General features: G+C 37.7%; 2 protein-coding genes across 2 annotated transcripts; one reads left to right on the top strand and one right to left on the bottom strand.

Moving 5' to 3' along the window:
* The first annotated feature begins 10,954 nt into the window (after positions 1 to 10,954).
* LOC130429669 (uncharacterized) lies at positions 10,955 to 16,867 on the top strand. The gene is made up of 6 exons (XM_056758364.1): positions 10,955 to 11,367; positions 12,875 to 13,189; positions 14,563 to 14,871; positions 15,080 to 15,397; positions 15,761 to 15,850; positions 15,961 to 16,867. Exons 1-6 carry the CDS (start codon positions 11,319 to 11,321, stop codon positions 16,050 to 16,052), a joined length of 1,173 nt encoding a protein of 390 aa, XP_056614342.1. The 5' UTR covers positions 10,955 to 11,318; the 3' UTR covers positions 16,053 to 16,867.
* Positions 16,868 to 18,650: 1,783 nt separating this feature from the next.
* LOC130429832 (natural killer cell receptor 2B4-like) lies at positions 18,651 to 21,816 on the bottom strand. Its single transcript, XM_056758654.1, has 5 exons — positions 21,490 to 21,816; positions 21,081 to 21,365; positions 20,730 to 20,843; positions 20,572 to 20,651; positions 18,651 to 18,686 (listed from the first exon to the last, which is right to left on the bottom strand). Exons 1-5 carry the CDS (start codon positions 21,776 to 21,778, stop codon positions 18,651 to 18,653), a joined length of 804 nt encoding a protein of 267 aa, XP_056614632.1. The 5' UTR covers positions 21,779 to 21,816.
* Positions 21,817 to 21,856: the final 40 nt, after the last annotated feature.

The following is a 21,856-nucleotide window of genomic DNA, read 5'->3' as shown; positions in this document are numbered from 1 at the left end:
TAAACTAATTGAATTGGTTTAAATTATTGTAATTAATTTGTTATGACACCAACCAATGTATTTTGTTTTAAGTAATGGGGAAATGTGTTCTGAAATGGTCAAAAGATGGCGGTGTAGTCCAGATCTTGTCCAGATCTTCATAGTTTGTAACTTGTCAATGTAATCCTGTAGAAGATAAGGCAGTACATATGTCATAAACACTTTTTTGTACACACACACACACCAACATGTACATTAACAAGTAATTTTTATTTGCTTTTACAACATAAATTGTTTCATAGCAGATTTATTAGTACATCTATTGTGCATTATACAAGTTTCATTGAAAATCGTAAATGAAGGGTTGACTGTCTTTGTGCCAAATAAAGGACAGCAAAAAATTATAGTAGGGGAAAAACAACGGGGAGAAGTTTTTAGATATTTCATAAAGACAGTTTATAATGAATCTACAAATATTCTTGACAAAGAGGAAGACTGTTCATTCACGTTCTGGAAATTCTAGATATTTATTTATTTGGATTCATCAGAGGTTGATGATGATTCTCGTCTGGATCTGAAGTCATAAATCAGAACAGCAACAGTAGCCACGCCCACCAGAGCAGAGATGACCAATCGGATCACAGCTTCAGTGAAACCACAACAGCCAACACAAACTGAAGGACAGGATTAAAAGAAAAGATTGTAAATCTAAGAGACAAACAAGAATATTTTCCAATTGAGAGCAAAAACTTTGAAAAGTGTAAACATCACATGACCCACCTGAAGATGTGTGACAGAGTTGAGTGATGTGTAGATGTTGTGTGAGGTTTGTGATGGGATTGTTGACCACACATCTGTATGTGTTTGTATCCTGATATTCCACCTCCAGAGGTAGAGAGAGTCTGATGTTGAGATCAAACACACTGATGCTGGACAATAAACTCTTTCCTTTGTACCAGGAGACACTCACATCATGTGACACATTCATCACTGAACACAACACACAACAACATGATGATGAAGATGATGAAGAACATTGAGAAGAGACTCTGGAGATGACAGGAACAGACAGACCAGCTGAAAAACATTTGAGAATCAATTATTAATTTTAAACAAAATCAATATGTTGACATACGGTTTATTTGAATGATAATAATGATATTTGAAAGAGTGATTATCATATTTCTCATCTCACCATAGACAGTAACATTGAACTGTTTATATTGAACAGTATTGCCAAAGATCTCTAGTTTATAGCGTCCAGTGTGTCGAGTTGTGATGTTTGTGATGATGAGAGATCCAGTCTGATCATCTATCTCTACATGATTCTTCAATCTCTCAATGATAAATGGTTTTGTTTTTGCTTCTCTGTTCAGTTTAGCTATAACTAAACTCTGAACTCCAAGCCTCCACTCGATCACATCATGTGTGTGTAGTTGAGTATCAGTGTGTAGAGTAACAGAATGTCCCTCCATCACTGATACTGACTTCACTTCATCACCAAACACACCTGAACAACACAAACACAATCAACACTTTACCAGTACAGGTTTATGAGAATTATCCCGAGATTTTGTTATGTAAAAGGGAATCGTATTCAAGCGAACATTACATTAACATTTAGTCATTTAGCAGATGCTTTTATCCAAAGCGACTTACAAAGAGTTAGGAAGCAAAAACGATATGTCATACATGAGCCATAATACATTAGGTGCTCAATACAAAGTTACTGGTTTCAATAAAAGCTAGACCACTACCTGTTGAGGGAAAGGGTTAGTGAGATTTTTTTTATTCTTTTATTTATTTGTCTGTCAGATATTCACAGAAGAGATATAGGATGAGGCGTGCTGTTGCATTCTGGACCAGCTGGAGCGGTTTGATAGCCTTTGCAGGAAGACCAGCAAGGAGAGCATTGCAGTAGTCCAACCTTGAGACTACCAGGGCCAGGACAAGGAGTTGTGCCGCATGCTCCGTGAGATAAGGTCTAACCATTCTAATGTTGAATAAGGCTGTAGTGGAGTAGGCAGGGCGAATCACGTAGGAGATTGGGAGCATATAAGAGAACGTTGTTCTCTTGAGAGAATAATGTTGAGAGACTTTAAATGTTATCGGTTTTACTCTGAAACGATTGGCTAATGTTAGCTAGTCGCTAGCTTGTCACGCAGGCCCAATATATCATTGTAAACACTTGCATTGTAATTCTGTATTTTTATTGTTTGTTTCTATTTTCAATTCAGCTCTTACGGTGTTTATGATGCTCACGGTGTTTAACAAGAAAATAAAGGACATAAACATCAGTGCAAGAGAGTAACGTGTATTTGTTCAGCTGGGAATGCTACAGTATCGGCATGACCTTGTTGTCTTTGCAATGTGATCATTGAAGGACAGCTGTTCATCAAATTTGACTCCGAGGTTCCTGGCTGTTTTGGAAGGAGTGATTGTAGTATTGCCAAGATGGATGTTGAAATCGTGTTGGACTGTAGGGTGTGCCGGAAACACAAGTAGTTCAGTCTTGGCAGGGTTCAGCTGGAGGTGATGGTCTTTCATCCAAGCTGAGATGTCCTCAAGGCAGGCTGTAATGTGAGCTCCTACAGTGGCATCGTCTGGGTGAAACGAGATGTAGATCTGGGTGTCATCGACATAACAGTGATATGAGAAGACATGTGCCTGTATGATTGGTCCCAAGGATGTCATGTAGATAGAAAAAGGCAGCGGTCCAAGTACCGATCACTGAGGGACCCCAGTGATCAAGTGGTGAGCAGTGGACAGCGAGCCCTTCCATGACACCTTGAAGGATCTGTTGGAGAGTTAGGATTTGAACCAGCGGAGAGGGGAGCCTGAGATTCCTAACAATGACAGGGTTGCTAGCAGTATCTGGTGATTGACAGTGTCACACGCTGCAGATAAGTCTAGCAGAATCAGGACCGAGGATTTAGATACCGCCTTGGCTAGCCCCAGTGCTTCTGTGACCGATAGCAGTGCAGTCTCAGTGGATTGGTTTGTTTTGAAGCCAGACTGCTTGTCATCCAGTAGTTTCCATCCAATAAGTGTCAGAACTGAAAACGCCCTGGTTACTGAGAAAACAACTGTTATTGACACCAGGCCCAGCGAATGCCAGGTTCTGGAATGCACATATCTATTGATAGTTTGAACACCTCTTCCACAGAAGAATATCAACGACCACTTCTCCAGACCCGCTCACTTGTTCGCGTACGAGAGCACTAAACATGCCGTCAAAGATTGTAAAATATTGTGCAGTCACTGCCTGGTTGTGGAACAACACACTTGCTGCATAACCTTCCTTCTGATTTTCCAGCTCAAGTGAGCAAGGGTGTGGCAAGCCTTTCAAAAGTGCGGTGGATGGATGTGGTTTGTTTGTAAACCGATGAATGCAATGAACGATGAATGCAGTTACAGAAGGGTACAAAAGGTATAACATACAAGATATAAAAAGCTTCGCATTTAAATGGAACACATAGAAAATAAGTCAAAACTCTGTTGTTAAAATACACAACAGTAGACTTGCTAAAGAATCAGAAATACTTTAATAATCCCAGGGGGAAAGACAGTGGTAAGCTTGATAGTGACATGGGTCTGACTGGACTGTGACTGAGACTGCTAAAGTTTGCTTACCTGAGCCTTGAAAAGGAGAGATATAAAAAAACATTTTTTTATAAAAGTTTATTAGCTAGCTGCTGAACAATATCCCAATTAGCATTAATGTAAAAAATGAAATGTGATACAGAAACACTCGACATTATCAACAAAACATAAACAGAACATCTCCCTAAACACATAACAAGCTTATTTAAAAACCTCGAAAGCATAAACACTCATTCAAAGTATCAGGAAAAGGGAGGCGTAAATAACCATAACGATAAGATCCCGCCTCCTCTGCACGAGCTGTCTGATAAATCTAACACACAAGAGAGGCAGGACTTAAGGCAGAACAGCCAATCATCAGCCGTTCACACTCAAAGCAGGTGTCATGTTTGAGTGGGAGGGGAGAGGAAGGTGTTTGTGCAGAACAGCAGAGAAAGTTTGGGTGTTGAACTCTCTCAGCGTGAAAATTTTGGGTGTTAAAACACAGATATCCCCCACGGTTGCGACGCCCCTGCATGTGGGTAAAACATTGAGCGTTTGTTCAATTTATTTCACGGCGGATTCCTTTGTGAACAAGGCACAGGTCGACCCTGGATTTGTAGAGAGACTAAAATTAAAAAGCAGTGCTGTGCCATCAATATTGGATCCGATAGGAATGGCGCATGTAATCTTATGTGAGTAAAAAAATTCTACGTCACTATTGCTTTGTTAGAGATGGCATGATATGCCCTGATAGCCATATCCACACGGGATTAGTATTACTGGGGACCCCTAGTCATTTGTATTAACTTCAGAGGTTGTTGTGATCTTAAACCCCTGCGAATCGGGATCTCTGTCATTTTTCAAGGTTTCATCCACCGTTTGTGAATAATGGAGGCTGTTTTGAAGCGTTTTGGTATTATTGGTGCTTGTCATATCCATAATACCGGGAGTCTCCCGGTTGCTTATTTATCATTGAAACTCTTGTAACACTTGACCCGTGATTGCCGTGATCTTCCGTCCGGTTCGTGATCACAGATCTCATATGTGGACAGGTACAGTCGTATATCATTATTAACCATACAACTAACGTTACAAACTACAGTATACGCAAAGCCTTGCCATCACATCCAGGAAATAAGTCAGTAAATTTGAGTAAATTCACAGACTTCAGTTATCCCGTGCGAATGCGCCACATGAAATACAGATGTGTGGAGGTAATTTATAAATCACACGAGCTCCACAGATCATACTACTTTTGGGAAAATGTGTAACTTAACGTTACATCTCTGACCATATTCACAGAAGCCTCCAACAAAATTTACTACGCAAACTTCTATCCAATCATAGCAGTGGGCGTTACCTTCCAAGGGCGGCACCGCCCAATCAAACGGAGCGTTTGTAGAGCCCTTAAAACCTGGGTTATTTTCCTTTATAACTTATTGATTTTGATGTTTTTGAATGTATAAAACAATGTCAACAACAATATTTTTATGTGTTCTTGAAGTCAAGTCACATTAACAAATGTATCTTGTATATATTATCACTAAATATTTTTTGAATATGACATCTAAATGTGTGACATTAGCTATATACAGTAATCGGTCTACAAATCGTTTTGCAGTCAAACTGAACTCTTCCATAACTACTTCAATGGAATATGCAGACCTATACATTAAAATTATATATGAAAATCTGCCTATATGGTTGCCTTATCGGCCAATGTTTTGGTAAGCACTTAGATAAAATGATCGACACCAATTCGGTTCAACCATTGAAGTATATTGACAAAATGTGTGTATAAAAAAACACGTAGTAACCTCCTGACTGCCAATCGTATTTATACTAAGAAAGTCATTCTTATTGTGTGGTTTCTAGGTTTACCTGGCAACCATGTTTTTCATCATCATTCTGTAAACCATAGTCATTTTCACAAGGTGCACAAATATAAAAAAATGTCAAAATATCACTTACCGTCAAAAATCCAGAAACACAACTGCACAAGCGCAGGTACACGAAACATATTCTTCAGAGTTGTGTGTGTGTGAAGAAAAATGAATGTCATTTGTAATGTGACAGAAACCGATTTCCTCCCTACGCGCATTACAGACACTCGCGTGAACGCGCACACGCGACTGATCTCTGCATCAAACTGAGGGAAAAAACTTTCTTTATTATAGTTTATGAGTTATCGTCAAGGATTTTATAAAGTGGGATTATAAAATAGCTATAAAATTAATGTGAAAAGCCTGTCATCTAGTTTGTCAAAGAAATGTAAAGTAGGCCTCATTTTATGTCTGTTTGAAACTTATGTTGATGAGTTTTGAGTATATAAATGTATATAAGTGCGTTTGGAAAGATGATGAGTGGAAACTTTTCACCAGAAAACTATACATGCAAACCCACCACAAACACATATCTATACAGAGGTGCACTTATAGGAACAAACTGTTTGTCTACTGAACAGATGAGACCACACGTGTGATGAGACCACAACAGTTTCACTCTGACTCACTGATCTAAGGACCCCTGTTACATTTATTCTACATGATAAAAACCACACGCATGTTTGTTCTGTTCAAATCATTTTTGATTCAATAATATTATTTAAAAAAGATCATTCTTGTTTTTGAGTATCTGATTCATCAGAGGTTGATGGTGATTCACTTCTGGATCTGATGTCATAATTACCAGCCACGCCCACCAGAGCAGAGCCGTCTCATCGGATCACAGCTTCACTAAAACCACAACAGCAGACATAGACTGAATAAATTAAAGAGCTGTTTTAAATACACGTTTTAAATACACGTTCGAATCTTAACATACAAAAAGAAAACAACTGTGAACATCACATGACTTACCTGGGCGTGATTCAGAAAGCAGATTTAGTGAAAACTTTAATATAACTTTAGTATATTAACCCTGAAATGAGACAGAACTCTGTGTTTTCAGTTTCAGAATTTGATGTTTGTCAAACCTGAGAAAGCCTGTTAACTCAAGCATGTTAGGAGCCAGTCTAAAGTCTAAAGGAGAGGTCACTTATACTCAGAGTCAGTAACTATAGTAACTTACTCTGTGAACCTAGCCTGGTTGAGAGCAGCTTTTCTTTGGTAAACCCAGAGTTTATTTAGATATCCATTCCCCCTTTTAAAGCGCAAGTGGTGCACCTCATTCATTCATTCATACAGTCTTTCATGACACACATTTTGATCACACAGAGACAATCTCACTGACTTAGGCCATGTTCACACTTGTCTTCCTACTGACAAGAAAAAGTTGACCAAGCCCATGTTCAGACTTGACTCCTCTTTCGAAGCTGCTAGCGTCTTTTTTACATTATTATGCAATGGAGTAAACCATGTTTTCAAAAAATGTCCTGAGCCTTTTTTAAACGCCAGTGACATTTGATGTTTAAAAGCTTTCAACTGCCCTACGTCAAGCTCCTTTTCACTACTAACCAATAACAGAGACCTGTTGTTTCCATAACAACATGCAAGGAACATGATTGGTCAAGAAGTCTCAAGCTCGAAAAGATAAAAGGCAGCGGAAACGCCCGTTTGTGCATAGTGTTGTATACTTACTTATTAAGGCTTGTTACTCCAAGGAGGAGCATAGGCCACTGATAACATTTCTCCACATTGTCCTGTTCCAGTTTCTCCAGATTTCGTCTATGACACTCCACCTCCAGGAGTTTCTTGGTCTCCCTCTACCACACTTACCCTGTGGGTTCCAGTGTAGGGCTAGGTGTGTGATGGAATTCTTCGGTTTCCACAATGTGTGCCCAATCCATCCCCATTTTCATTGCTTTATTTCCACTTCCATTGCATTTATGCTAAAGCGACTTACATTGCCTTATCCTATACATTTTACATATGTATCTGCAGTCCCCTGGGATCGTACCAACAACCTTGCGTTGTTAACACTATGCTCTTAGCACTGTGCTACAGGAAAGCTGAAGGCTTCTCTTCCCCAAAGCTTTTTTTCTTAGGCCATCTGATGTTGAAAATGCGTCTTAGGCAGTCATTGGTAAGGACTTGTAGCTTGTTCAAAAAGTTTTATTGTTGTTTTCTGCGTCCTAGCTTCGTAGAGGGGCATGGTTTTTATGCTTGAGTTGAATAGCCTGTTTTAGTCATGAATGTGATGTTACTTGTTCTCCATATGGCCTCCATCATGCCAAATGCTTCTCTTGCCTTGCCTATTCTCCTCTTTACATCTCCTTCTGATCCACCACCACTCGCTACTTCACTTCCCAGATAGATGAAGGAGTTGACGTGCTCTAGTGGTTGATGGTTATCCATCAAGCTGGTCAACATCTTTATATTTGCCTTGAGCGCTGATACGAAGACCTGTCTCGGCTGCCTTCTGTTCTGCCTCATTCAATTTCTCTTGCATCTGTTGGTGATTATGGGACAGTAATGCAATATCATCTGCAAAGTCTAGATCATCCAGTTGTGTGAACAGGGTTCACTGGATCCCATTTCCTACTCTTGTTTGTGGCTTGCCTCATGATCCAATAAACCAGGAATAGTAGTGGGGAAAGTAAGCATCCTTGCCTTTCTACTGGTTTTTTGATGTGGAAAGCTTCTGTCAGCTGGCCCTCATGTTTGATTCTACATCGCATTATCCCCATTACCCGGACTCCATATAAAATCTCCCCACGTATTTCTTCATTGTCTGGTGTTGTCATAATATTGGTGTATGTAGTGGTTGTAATTTTGTGTTCCTAGTTCCGAGACGATGTTCCCTGGATGTTTTTTCCCTGTATAGATTACTCCGTTCCCTTTGATGTTTTTGGATTCCCATGGATGTTGCCTTGCTTTTTGGATTACCCTGTTTTTGTTTCTGTTATCACGGTCACCATTAAAGCTACTCTTCACTAACCGTTCTCTGGTGGTATAGTACCTTGTCTGTGAACTGTTAGACATGCAGTCGAACCTACCCAAAACTGCACCGAGCAGGGTTCAAAGCAGCGATCAGTCTGATTCTGACACGAGAGTTTGACGCCCTCTCAAGTTTCCTAAACACCATGACGTCTTCACTTGAGCAGTAATGAGGCGTGAGAATGTAAAGAATTTTTTATCAATTTCGTTTTATTTCTGTTGTTTCATTCATTTACTGATGAAATTGTTTGTCTATTGGTATATTTATCTATTTGTAAATTGAAACTTAAGTCATTTTCAGCACATCGTAAATTTCAGACACAACGTGCAATGGCCTTGACTCGCAATGGCCTTGACTTCTTGTTGTTATGTCTGTTTTAAACATTAATCCATAGTATCCATGAATGTTTACTAGAATTATTAGATTTGTACTAACTCATTTAAGCAAGATGTTATGTAGATCATGTTTGGTGTCTATGAGCTACACTTGTGATGTCCTTAATGTTTATGTTTGTTGTGTTTTGGTAACTCTTTTAATATTAGTTTTATCAAACTCTTAGAAGTCTTCTTAGTGAACATCCAATCAGCTTTCACATGTAAAACACCATGTTGGAAGACCAAGACAATTAACTTTCCCTCCAAAGTTGCCATATTCTGATTAGATCAGTCATGTCTGTAGGATGTGACATCCTTACAGTTTAAAAGAGACCACGAGAATAGACTGTTTGGTTTTGGTTTTGGTGTTCTTCAGGGTTTTTCAGATAGTGGGGGTTTGTTCTTTCTCTCCTCTCTCTTCTTGAATTTTGCCCCCCTATCGTAACCCCACCACCCGATCACTTACAAAAGTCATAGGACACCATTCCACTATAATGCAAAATTCTCTGGAAAAGTGATAATAAATCTAAAATAGCAGCTCAAGAAGGCTGTTTCAAATTATATACCTTAATTCCAGCAAAAAGTAACTCAAGAAGATTTAAAATGAACAAAATACACCTCAATTCCAACAAAAAACAGCTCAAGAACTCAGTTTAAAATACATCTTGATTAAAAATTACAAATGTGTGAAATAGCACGATTAAGATTAGCCAGCAATTTTACCGTGAGTTGTGTTTGGCTGATTTCATTTTCATGGTTCATGACAATCCTCTGTAATGTTCCTTGAAGATTGTCTGTTCAGTCCAGCAGTCGTCTTCTTAGTACACCTTGTTCCGCAGAATTCGTTAATAAAGTGTCAACGCATCCATACATTTTTCTCGTGAGTTTGCTGTGGAAGTTCAGGCTTTCTTGTAACTGGCGACATTTTTCACTCAACTCCAACAACAACTCATGGTTAAAGTGATACCTTGCACATACAGCTCCAGGATTCCCCCTAGTGGTCAACTGCTCATAATATTAAATCAAATACATCACACAGGGTAAATTCAACTCAAAAAGGTACGTAAAAGTCATCAACATAGTGAAGTTTACCTAATGAGTAACATAACAAAGTATTTTCTTATTGTCTGAACATAAATTGGAAATTATATTGGAAAATAAATTACTGCACAGGTTTTCTGGTGTGTTAATTAAATAATCTATTATTTATATAATTATTAAATTATATATAGTTCTGTTATTTAACTCCATTTTTATTACTTATTATTTAATTTTGTACTCTGTGTAGTGTTGTTATTTGTTGTTTAGAGTTGATTCAGGATGAATCACTCACTCAATTCTTATGCAAATATGTCAGCAAATCATAAGCTAGGAGTACTTGCGTCAGATGATGTCAGGCAGAATCTGGTCTTGTTTGTTATGTGTAGACTACATAGAACCGCATACCGCACCAATCCTCTCCAAAACTGTAAACAACACATGAATACTAGCACTGCTGAAAGCCCTCCCTCAGGTCAAAAGATTCTATAATACAGTCACACAACTCCAGGTTGATTTAGTTTCTCTTCACTTTGGGTGTCACTTGTTGAAACCTGCTTGTTAGTTTTAAATCACAGGGAACACATTTAACTCTGTTTCTGCAGCAGAAGTGCATGTTTAGATTCCTTCACATGTTTTAACTGCTTGCAACATCAATAAAAAATACAGAATTTTTACAAATAGTTTTGAGTGAATGTATCTTTTGTAAAATGCTAATGTTTAGTATATATTTTCTTTGGGCTGTAACAATACAGAAATATGTGGCTTTTCAGTGTAAGTGGGTGTGTCTGTTGACATCTTTTTATTGGTGATATCAGGACAGGCACATGACCAAAGAATCCAGATTTATTGTGACTCTCTCTGGGACCGAATGTGATCATCACTCTTCATTTTATCATTTATTACGTGCACTTTTTTAGAACAGAGTTTTTCCACTGGTCTCTTTCTAGTTTGCCAATCAGATATATTCAAATGACATTATGGCACCAGAACATTCAAATGTGATTTGGATAATATATGCAAACGCAGAAAAACATTTCCTTGTATGGTGCTGTGTTTTAGCAATGAACAAGCCTCCTGTCCTTCAGGGAAGTTTTGTAGCTGCGAAAACCTATATCTTCACATGTTGAAAACTTAAAGAAACAAATCACTCTGACCTGACACCTTTCATCAAAACATCAATCAAAGGGTTTTTATTGGAAGTGTGCAGGTGTGGGAAGGGACAGGGAGTGTTTTGCATAAGGTGTGTAGAGAATACTTTCATTTTCATTTCTGGTGAATCTTATCATTCTTTATCTACTTACGCATCAGTCTGAACCATCAGTCTCTACTGAACTCACCACACCACACTGCCATGACCTAAACATCACAAAGAAGAGTTTCTGTTCCAACTTAGGAATTACATTACAACAACCATTTTCACATCAGTCACCAGTCTTCAGGATTTTTACTGAAGATACCACCATGGGTCCCAGCTTGATTTTCCTCTGTCTGTCCCTTCTGATCCACAGTGGTAAGTTGATATTGTCTTTTTTTTTGCTTTCACAGCTGCTCATATGGCAGTTTTTTCTAATTCAAATAATATTTGTGTGGATTTCCTTTCATGTTTAGAATCAAATGACTCAAGTTTATCAGTTTGTACAAATGTTCTTTCTGTCATAAAGCATATTGAATTATTGACGCCAAAGCTTGTAATAGACACAGACAGGATAATGCCAATCCGACAGCGTGTTATTGAAGGAGGTGAAAAATCTGGTGGGGGTGCATTTCTCAGCACGACACCAAAGTTTCTGGTATACACTTTGGCTAATACTGGGTTGGATATGCTGCTTTGAATTGTTAAAACGTTGGTTGATAGAACAAAATCCACCTATGTGATGTCATGATTAATAAAAGTGCCAGTTAAATACAACACAGTAAGATGAGAACTTTGAATAGCTAGCTGTCAAAGCCGGTTTATCCATTGCTTGTTGAAGTCTCAAATTGAGGGCATCATGTTTCTTTAAAAACAGGAGTGAAATCCCATCTAATGCTGTTTAATGCTGCCTTCACATGCTCTCAGAAAGATCAAAAATATGAGTTTCCGAGGAAATAATGACACATGAACGCCCTCTGATGCCCTGTTCATCACCGGAAAGTAAAATTTGAAATTCCAAATTTTCGAGATGGGCGGGCCTTAAACTTGAAACATGGTGGACGGGAGGAGGATTTCCGGTGTTTTTACCACAACAGCTTCATTGCCTCGTCATGTTATTATTTCTTACCTTTTGTGTTTTTCTTGTTCTTTCTGTTGGTCTAAGCATGTGGGTTATAGTGTTTAAATAACATTTTACCAAGCAACACATGCAAGTATGTGAGTATGTGTAAGTACTTGCTGTCCTTCATTCTTTTTGATAACAAAGCATATGGACAGAACAAGCTCATAATCCTGTGATTATCAAATTTCCAAGAGCATGTGAAGACAGCATTAATAATGGGTTTGCATTCATTCTCAAAGAAAGGTTAAAGTTTTCTTTTTAGTTGAAAAGTGTTTAAATAGACAAATCTTCTGTGTGTGTTTTGCTAACATGTCTTTGATGGCAACATTAATCCATCATTTACAAATCAAAATAGTGTGTTACAATTTGTTCTTTTGGGTAACATGACTTTAAAAGTTTGACATCACTGCTGAATTATGGGAATTTGTGAAGTATTTATTTGCGACAATCCCATTTACTGTACTGCAAAAGTGAATATTTGTCTTTATAAATTACAATATAATTTACTTGAATATTTAACTCCTTAAAATGATATCTCTCTCCAAATTCTATGCATCCACACTAAATGCTTCAACACTTTCTATGTTTGGCTCTAGCCAAAACCTTGATAAAACAGTAATGATCAGGTAGTCCTTCATCGGTGTGAATAGAAAGATTACAGCCTTGTGATTTACAGACAATAGTGTTGTCTAAAATAGCTCATTTTAACATGCTAATGTAATTTTGTGTGCATTGAAAACAATTTGTGTTTGTGTTGTTCAGGTGTGTTTGGTGATGAAGTGAAGTCAGTGTCAGTGATGGAGGGACATTCTGTTACTCTACACACTGATGTTGTTAAACAGAGAGATGATAAGATCGTGTGGTATTATGGGCCTGAACACACATTTGTTGGCACAATCAATGGAAAGCCCAACAGCACCAAGTTATCTAAAGATGAGATATTCATAGACAAACTGAAGCTGGATGATCAGACTGGAGATCTCACCATCACAAACATCACATCTCAACATTCTGGACTTTATACAATGAAGAACAGCATCAATAATAAAGTCTCAAGTTTTAGTGTTACTGTCTATGGTGATTAATTCATATTTCACGTCATATTTCAAACAAGATGTTTCTCACAAAGTTTAAATGTTCTTCTGAATATGTAGTTGCACAATCCGAATTCCGGAAAAGTTGGGACGTGTTTTAATTTGATTACAATGAAAACTAATTCCAATCACATGAGCAAGTATTTTATTCACAATAGCACATAGATAACAGCAAATGTTTAAACTGAGAAATGTCACAATTTTATGCAAAAATTTGCTCATTTCAAATTTGATTCCTGCAACATTTCTCAAAATAGTTGGGACGGGGGCATGTTTACTATGGTGTAGCATCTCCTTTTCTTTTCAAAACAGTTTGAAGACGTCTGGACATTGAGGCTATGAGTTGCTGGAGTTTTGGTGTTGTAATTTGGTCCCATTCTTGCCTTATAAAGGTTTCCAGCTGCTGAAGAGTTTGTGGTCGCCTTTGACATATTTTTCGTTTAATGATGCTCCAAATGTTCTCTAGAGGTGAAATATCTGGACTGATGCTGACCAATTCAGTACCCGGAGTCTTCTACGACAAGGCCATGCTGTTGTAAGAGCTGCAGTATGTGATTTTGCATTGTCCTGCTGAAGTAAACAAGGCCTTCCCTGAAATAAACGTCCTTTGGAGGGAAGCATGTGTTGCTCTAAAACCTTTATATTCCTTCATCAGCATTCACAGAGCCTTCCAAAACATGCTAGCTGCCCATACCGTATGCACCTCCATACCATCAGAGATGCTTTTGAACTGAACGCTGATAACACGCTGGAAGGTCTTCCTCCTCTTTAACCCGGAGGACGCGGCATCTGTGTTTTCTAACAAGAATGTCAAATTTGGACTCGTCTGACCATAGAACACTATTCCACTTTGAAATAGTCCATTTTAAATGAGCCTTGGCCCACAGGACACGACGGCGCTTCTGGATCATCTTCACATATGGCTTCCTTTTTGCATGAAAGAGCTTTAGTTGGCATCTGCTGATGGTACGGCTGATTGAGTTTACTGACAGTGGTTTCTGGAAGTATTCCTGGGCACGTTTAGTGATGTCATTGACACAATCATGCCGATCCCCTTTTTTGAGACCTGTAAGCAGGCGTTAAATTTAAAATGAGCTCATTTTGTGCATAAAATTTTAACATTTCTCAGTATAAACCTTTGATGTCATCTATTTTCTATTGTGAAAAATATATTGGCTCATAAGATTTGAAAGTCCTTGAGTTTTCATTTTATTTCAATTTAAAAAACGTCCCAACTTTTCCCGAATTCGGTTGTAGTTTGTTTAAAGCATTAGCATTAATGAAAACTGATTCTCATTGAGACTGTATTTTATCCACAGAATGTCATCATCATTAATCTGTTTATGTGTTCTTCAGGTGATGTGAAGTCAGTGTCAGTGAGAGAAGGAAATTCTGTTATCCTGTACACTCATGTTCTTAAACAGAGTCATGATCTGATGGTGTGGACTTTTGGACCAGAAAACACACATGTTGCAACAATTGATGTACAAGCCAATAACATCACATATTCTGAGGATGAGATGTTCAGAGACAGAGTGAAGCTGGATGATCAGACCGAAGCTCTCATGATCCATGACACCACAACTCATCACTCTGGACTTTATACACTAATGATCAGCAACAATAATAAACTCTCATACATGAAATTTAGTGTTACCGTCTATGGTGAGTAACTCATTCCATTCTACTTTCTAAAGTGTTGAAGTCATATTTCAAATGAGCTGTTTCTCACAATGTGTAAATGCAGTTCTGAGTTGTGAATAAACAGTAGAAGTGTGTTCAATACATCTGTCACACTTATTCTCATTGAGACTGTATTTTATCCACAGAATGTCATCATCATTAATCTGTGTGAAACTGTGTGTGTTTACAGAGGAAATGAAGTCAGTGTCAGTGAGAGAAGGACATTCTCTTATTCTGTACACTCATGTTCTGAAACAGGGTCATGATCTGATAGAGTGGACGCATGGACCTGAAAACACACATGTTGCAACAATAGATGTAGAGGCCAACAGCATCATGTTCTCTGATGATGAGATGTTCAGAGACAGAGTGAAGCTGGATGATCAGACCGAAGCTCTCATGATCAATGAGACCACAAGTCATCACTCTGGACTTCACACACTGAAGATCAGCAACAACAAATCACACTTTTATAAGAGGTTCAGCGTTACTATCGTTACTGTCAGTGGTGAGTATTTCAAATTTAATACATTTTATATGTGTGTAGTTTAAAAAAAGAGCCGTAAAATAAATAGTGGATAAGTTTATAATTTGTAATTGTTTCTGGTTGTATTGCCCTCTTGCGTTTTAGGACGTCCAATCGGACCTAACAATTATTAAAGTTAATCCTGATGTGAAATTCTCACAGCAAAATATCTCTTCCACTTTTAATCTTCTGATCATACGGATTCCTTTTTATTCACTGATCCTTTATGTAAAGACAAGCTATAGCTGAAAACTGAGTCTTTTAGATTTTTATACTATGTGTGTTCTGCTATATGTGTACATGAAATACATTTCTTTCTGTTCGGGTTTCTCTTTATCTTTGTAGATTTTCATGTCCTGTGGCTCTGTGTGATTCCCGCTGTACTTCTGATCTGTGCCTGTATCTGTATCTGGGTCTTTGTACACAAACAAACAGGTGATAAAGCTCTTATTGTTTTACCTTCAGATAAAATGCCAACAAAACATCTTTCATAATTTTAACATCATTGTTAATGAGGCGCTTCATATAATGACTCTATATTTCAGCAAATTCTATGAAAAAACAACTTCTAACAGATGACGTAAGCAGCAAAAACTCCAGCATCACAGATGTTGCCATCTCTGTAATGCAAGATTAAATATGTTCCAGGGGTGTTGCTAGACCTTAAGCTATATGGGGCACGGGCCGAAGTTACTTTTTCTATCATTTTTATCTTGAAAGCAGTGCAATAGTGATTTTTAGGTTTAGGTGATGGGATAGGGGATAGAATATATACTGAATTAAAGTCAATGGAAAAATCTATCACCCCCTCCCACACACAGACACATTAACCCAGCTCATTGGTGGAAGTTAAAGGCAATAGGCCAAGAAACAGCATATTGTTTCCCTTATTTAGTGACTAAATGTATTTTTTAAGAGTTATTTAGACGAGAATGTATGTGTTTAAAGTTCAAATCTGTGAGACGTGAGCTTCAGGGAACCACAGAGTGCTCAGGGCTAATGTATCCTGACAAACGCATCCTCAACACCTCGCAAGTCCTTCTGAAACATAACATCTGTAAAGTAAGCAGTTAAGCATTAAATTATTAATTATTTTGGGCATATATCTAACGGTCAAAATTTTGTTTTATAAATCTATACTTTGTTTTTTGGCTTATCGTTTTTGACCTAGGGGCAAGTTTAGTTTCATAACTTTAAATTTTTTATTTAACTTTGTACTGCTGCATTTTGGCAAATTATTTAAGTATTTCATACAACAAACATCTTAATGCATTATAAAAAGGATCGTCTTCTATATCATATTTCATTTTATTAAAAACAAAAAACAGATAATCAAGGTATAGGCACATAGCCTATGTTGCCTGAATCATTTGAATGTCCTTATATTGTGTATAACATGTTCTTAACATGTCCTAAAAATAACTTGAAAAAATAAAGCTAATACAATGTTGATCATTTGTTTATGGTGTGATTTAATTAACTTTAACAGATTATTTTAAAAGGAATACAAAAAAACATTTGAAAATATATCTCATCTATGAAATATAATTAATCCAGTATTTCTGTAAAAAATAACCCATTTTTGGGTCGCAAAACAACTCATTTCCTGGGTTAGAATTAATAACCCAACTTCTTGGGTTAACTGGTAAAAGCATATTTAGATTCAGTTCCTGTCCCCAAATCATCAGTCACGAGGAATCGCCGAGTTTGATCACAGTCTCTTGACACCAGCATACACCATATCATCCTCCACAGCAGCTCTCTGACAAACACAGAAAACATTTTAATGAACAAGGTATAATATGCTTTCTTAAATTTACAATCATTCAAGTCAATGTAATGCTTCAAATCAAAATTGTTTGTCATGATTTATGTGGGAGGGATACCCCTTGTTGGGTTCAGAGGTTAACACTTCATTTGTTGTCTGTCTTGTCGCATGTTGTGTGAATGCCTAACACCTGGAGTCTCACGTGTTCACTTTTGGTTAGTTTTTCGTGGGGATATTCCCAGCTCTCCTACGCCACTCATGACCTGGTAGCCATTGGACTATATACCCGCCGACCCTGACCATCTCGATCTTCCCAGGCATTCTCTCCATCCACTGGTCCTGCCGTCTGAGCGGTTCTGGGAACACCGCCAGCTCCACCTCAACACGGATCTCAGGTGTTCGGACCTGCTAACCACCTGTCAATTCTCTCCGGTGCTGACCTGGTCAATCTACCCGTGATCGGCTCTCGCTCACTCTCCTTCCTACTGGGTTGACGCTGCCGTACACTCGGCTTTTTCCCCAGTTGGCCTTGCAGACACTCGTCCCTCTGACGAGTTCTGCAGCTGACGAACATTCTCACTGTCTCATTTATGTCTGCTTATCTAATAAACCACATTTTTACTCGCTATTGAATCCGTGTGATTTCAGACCAGCCCCGACAACCCTTATAGTCATTTACATTTACACATTTACATTTAAGCATTTGGCAAACGCTTTTATCCAAAGTGACTTACATTGTTTTATCCTATGCATTTTACATAAGTATTTGCAATCCCCTGGGATCGAACCCACAACCTTGCAATGCTCTAACCCCTGAGCTACAGGAAAGTTTTACACAACCACTTTTCAGAAATAAATGTTTTATTACATGGCTGTGGAATACTTTATAATTATTAGATCTGTCAACTCACTACCAGTCTTCAAATCTATTTTGAAAGCACATCTTTTAAAAACAAATGAAGAGCTGTTGTGACACAGGTTAAGTTACCTCAAATTGTGCACTTGCTGTCAGATGTTCTGTTGTTGTTTATTTGTAACATTTTCTTTTTTTCTGTTTGTGTATGTAATCTCATTGAGATCTTGTGAAGCACTTTGGGCAACCTAGTGTTGTTGTATTAAACTGTGCTAAATAAAAAACAATACTTGATTCTGATTGGTCAGTCTTGACATTCTGAGGTCTGTTATTTCCTGACCACTGCTGAAACTGATCTCACACTCATGCCATGTTTGGAGATATAGCAACAGCAAAGAAAATATTATATTTTGTAATTTTTACTATGAATGTTTCTAGGTAATCTCATAGGGCCTCATTTATCAATCTAACATAGAAAAGAGCGCAGATCCATGCGCAGAAAACGTCTTACGACATGGTTCATGTGTGGGTCATCAAACATTCATATGCCGCCAATCTCATGAATGATCATACCTTGATAAATGCGGCGGCTGAATCCGGTCTTAATTTACATATCACGCTCCAAAATTCAGGGTGTAGACGCCTCGCCCCTAGTTTGTGCGACATGGAGATACGTTATCAGGCCAAAAAGAGGAACTTTTCCGATTTAGAAATGAAAGTTTAACCTTAAAAAGCAGAATCAAGCTTTGGTTAAAGGGCTCATTTGACTCAGCTAAAATGAATATTATTGTTTGCTTTAGATGTAATGTAACGTGTATACAGGATTTAAGGTTAATAACCGCTGTATTTTCCACACACCGCACATGTTTGTATCTCCTCTTTGCTCCACCTCTCTGAAACGCGCTGATATTTTACAAAGCTCATGGCTCTGAAAAGCGAGGTGTGCTATGATTGGACAGTTCACAAGTGTGCAGTGATTGGTCGAATACTGTAAGCGTGTGACAGAAATGTAACGCCTCTGACCATATTCGGAATATCATGTTCCAAAGGTACTGACCGATAATAAAATGTCATCGGTACTTCCTTATATGAATTCGAACCCCCATCTGATATGGAAAATGAAGATCAAGCCAAGACTTGTAAAGTCTTTTACAATGAAAATACACTTAAAGGCTGTGAATCTGAAGCATCAGACTGTCCTTGCGGAGTTTTAATGGCTGGAATGGCTCAACTTTTAACCAAAGCTTCCGTGCACTGACAGTCTAGATCTCTCTGTAATCTTTCGATTTTAGTTGTCTTATCTTTGGGCAGGGCAAACAAACGTCTCTGGAACACACGGAACACACAACGTCTCCACGACATGGCTGCTTCGGTGACAGTATTTACAAGTACGCCCACCTCACTTGCGTTTAGATTTGGGCAGTCTTAGTCAAATCATGTTATGAAGTGACCTACATTCGCCGGGCTGTGGTTACACGAGGCGTTTTAGGCAGGTCTGGGTGAGCATTCGCTTTTAGATAGAATGCATCTTTTGTTTCAACACATTTTTTATGCAATTTTAGGTGTCTAATACATACACGGGCAACTTAAATCACACCAAAGACACAGAAAAACACGTATTCGAGCCAAATCACGCCTTTTAAAAACAGTTTGGAAAGAAATTAGGCTACTGCTGCAGTCAACAGCATTTGTATTTTTTTATTGGATATTTATGTTTTGTAAATATGCAAATATTGTATTTTATGCTGAAAGAATTGTTGATGCTTTAAATGACTTTGGTTGTATAATGCATTTAAATGTAAACAAAATTAAAAAAAAGTTGAAAAACTTTAAATTAGCCTACATTAATGTCTTAATGTAAAAACGAATGTAGATATTACTGATATTTTTGTGGCGCAATTATAGAATAATGTTTATATGCAAATGTTTGTATACACTTTAAATTATAGGGTAAGAAAAAATGGTCAGTGGCAGAGGAGACAGATGCATGTTTCCAAAAAGGAAAAAGGTTTAAAATTGAATGCTGCTATTCTTGCATTTCAAGCTGCTTAAACCAAGCACACAGTTTTATGTTTTCTTCATTTGTGTGTTCTCTTACAAATCTGTCAGAGGACCAGCGGTCTTCAGCCCACACAAACCCGCCTGGAGCCAGCCACAGAAAGCAAGGCAACGTTGAGCTGTGACCCAGTGTGCGTCTTCCACCCCAAGTGAACATCACACAAATAAATAAGCATGTGCATTAATATTTTATAAATATAATGAAAATAAGAAATCGCATTGGAATCTATTTTTACATTTGTCATACTAAACGAAAAAACACAATCTTTCTATTTGTCATTATTTTCATCAGTTATCAAAAAACCTTCACCCAATCACTTGCGTACACAAACTGAGACATGTCGCGAGATTTGATTATAGCAACCGCTCACGTCAATTGAAAAAAGGTCGTCTGTGTGAGTCGGTTGGTTTCAGGTGTTTAACACAGAGAACTGTGTTTGTGGAGTGTCTAGTAAACTGATGTTTTAATGATCTCACCGGTTGATGTGTTTGTCTTTCATAGAATGTTGTATGCATGTAGAATGCATAAGTGATCTCATCTTCACCGGTCTGAACTGCTAACAATAATAACAGATATGTTTAATGATATTAAAAGATAAATATACTCATACTTTATTTGAATGTCTATATCTTACCCTGGTTTTGTGCGTTTGTGTGTTTTCTGCAGATCCAGAAGATCAGAACAATTACAATGATCAGAAATCCAACAACAGCACAACAGATCAAAACTTTAGGAATGAAGGTGAAATCTGTAATACAGAGAGTCAGTGCTATTAAAAAAGAGTTTAACAGAAAGCAGTTTAACTGTAAAACAGAGATATATTTCTTCATGAAATGGATCCTTTTCAGGTGTAAATGTTATGAAAGAGCAATAATTTACAGTTCAATTCTATATCAATTTTAGCAAAGCACTATGTGTATGTTATGTCTAAAACATCAATATTTTAAGTAAAAGATCATTGTGTCTAGATATCATACTGACTCACCTTCACACGAGTGACAGAGTTGAGTGATGTGTAGATGTTGTGTGAGGTTTGTGATGGGATTGTTGACCACACATCTGTATGTGTTTGTATCCTGATATTCCACCTCCAGAGGTAGAGAGAGTCTGATGTTGAGATCAGACACACTGATGCTGGACAATAAACTCTTTCCTTTGTACCAGGAGACACTCACATCATGTGACACATTCATCACTGAACACAACACTGAACACTTTGAGCTTGAACAGTCAGATGTGTTGCTGGTAATGACAGGTATTGGCAGAGAAGCTGAAAAACATTTGAATCAAATTAAATAAACAACAAACCATATGCAGTTTTAAATATCTTTACCACTAAGTTTTTATACATATCATAATTAATACTTTAATCATTAGGATATAATTCAACTCACCATAGACAGTCAGATTGAAGTGTCTTTTGTGAACAGAAGTTTGTCTCGTGATCTCTAGTTGATAAAGTCCAGTGTGTTGAGTTTTGATGTTTGTGATGATGAGAGATCCAGTCTGAGGATTCAACTGTAAATGATTCTTTAATCTCTCAATAATAAATGATGTTATATTGGCTTCTCTGTTGATTTCAGCTATAATCTCATCTGGACTCTGAACACCAAACATCCACTCGATCACATCATGTGTGTGTAGTTGAGTATCAGTGTGTAGAGTAACAGAATGTCCCTCCATCACTGACACTGACTTCACTTCATCACCAAACACACCTGTACAACACAAACATTAATAATTATAGTACAACTTGTCATG

The sequence above is a fragment of the Triplophysa dalaica genome, chromosome 10 (assembly GCF_015846415.1).
Source record: "Triplophysa dalaica isolate WHDGS20190420 chromosome 10, ASM1584641v1, whole genome shotgun sequence".
In the NCBI taxonomy this organism is placed as follows: domain Eukaryota; kingdom Metazoa; phylum Chordata; class Actinopteri; order Cypriniformes; family Nemacheilidae; genus Triplophysa; species Triplophysa dalaica.
This window is presented reverse-complemented; position numbering and strand designations above follow the sequence as displayed.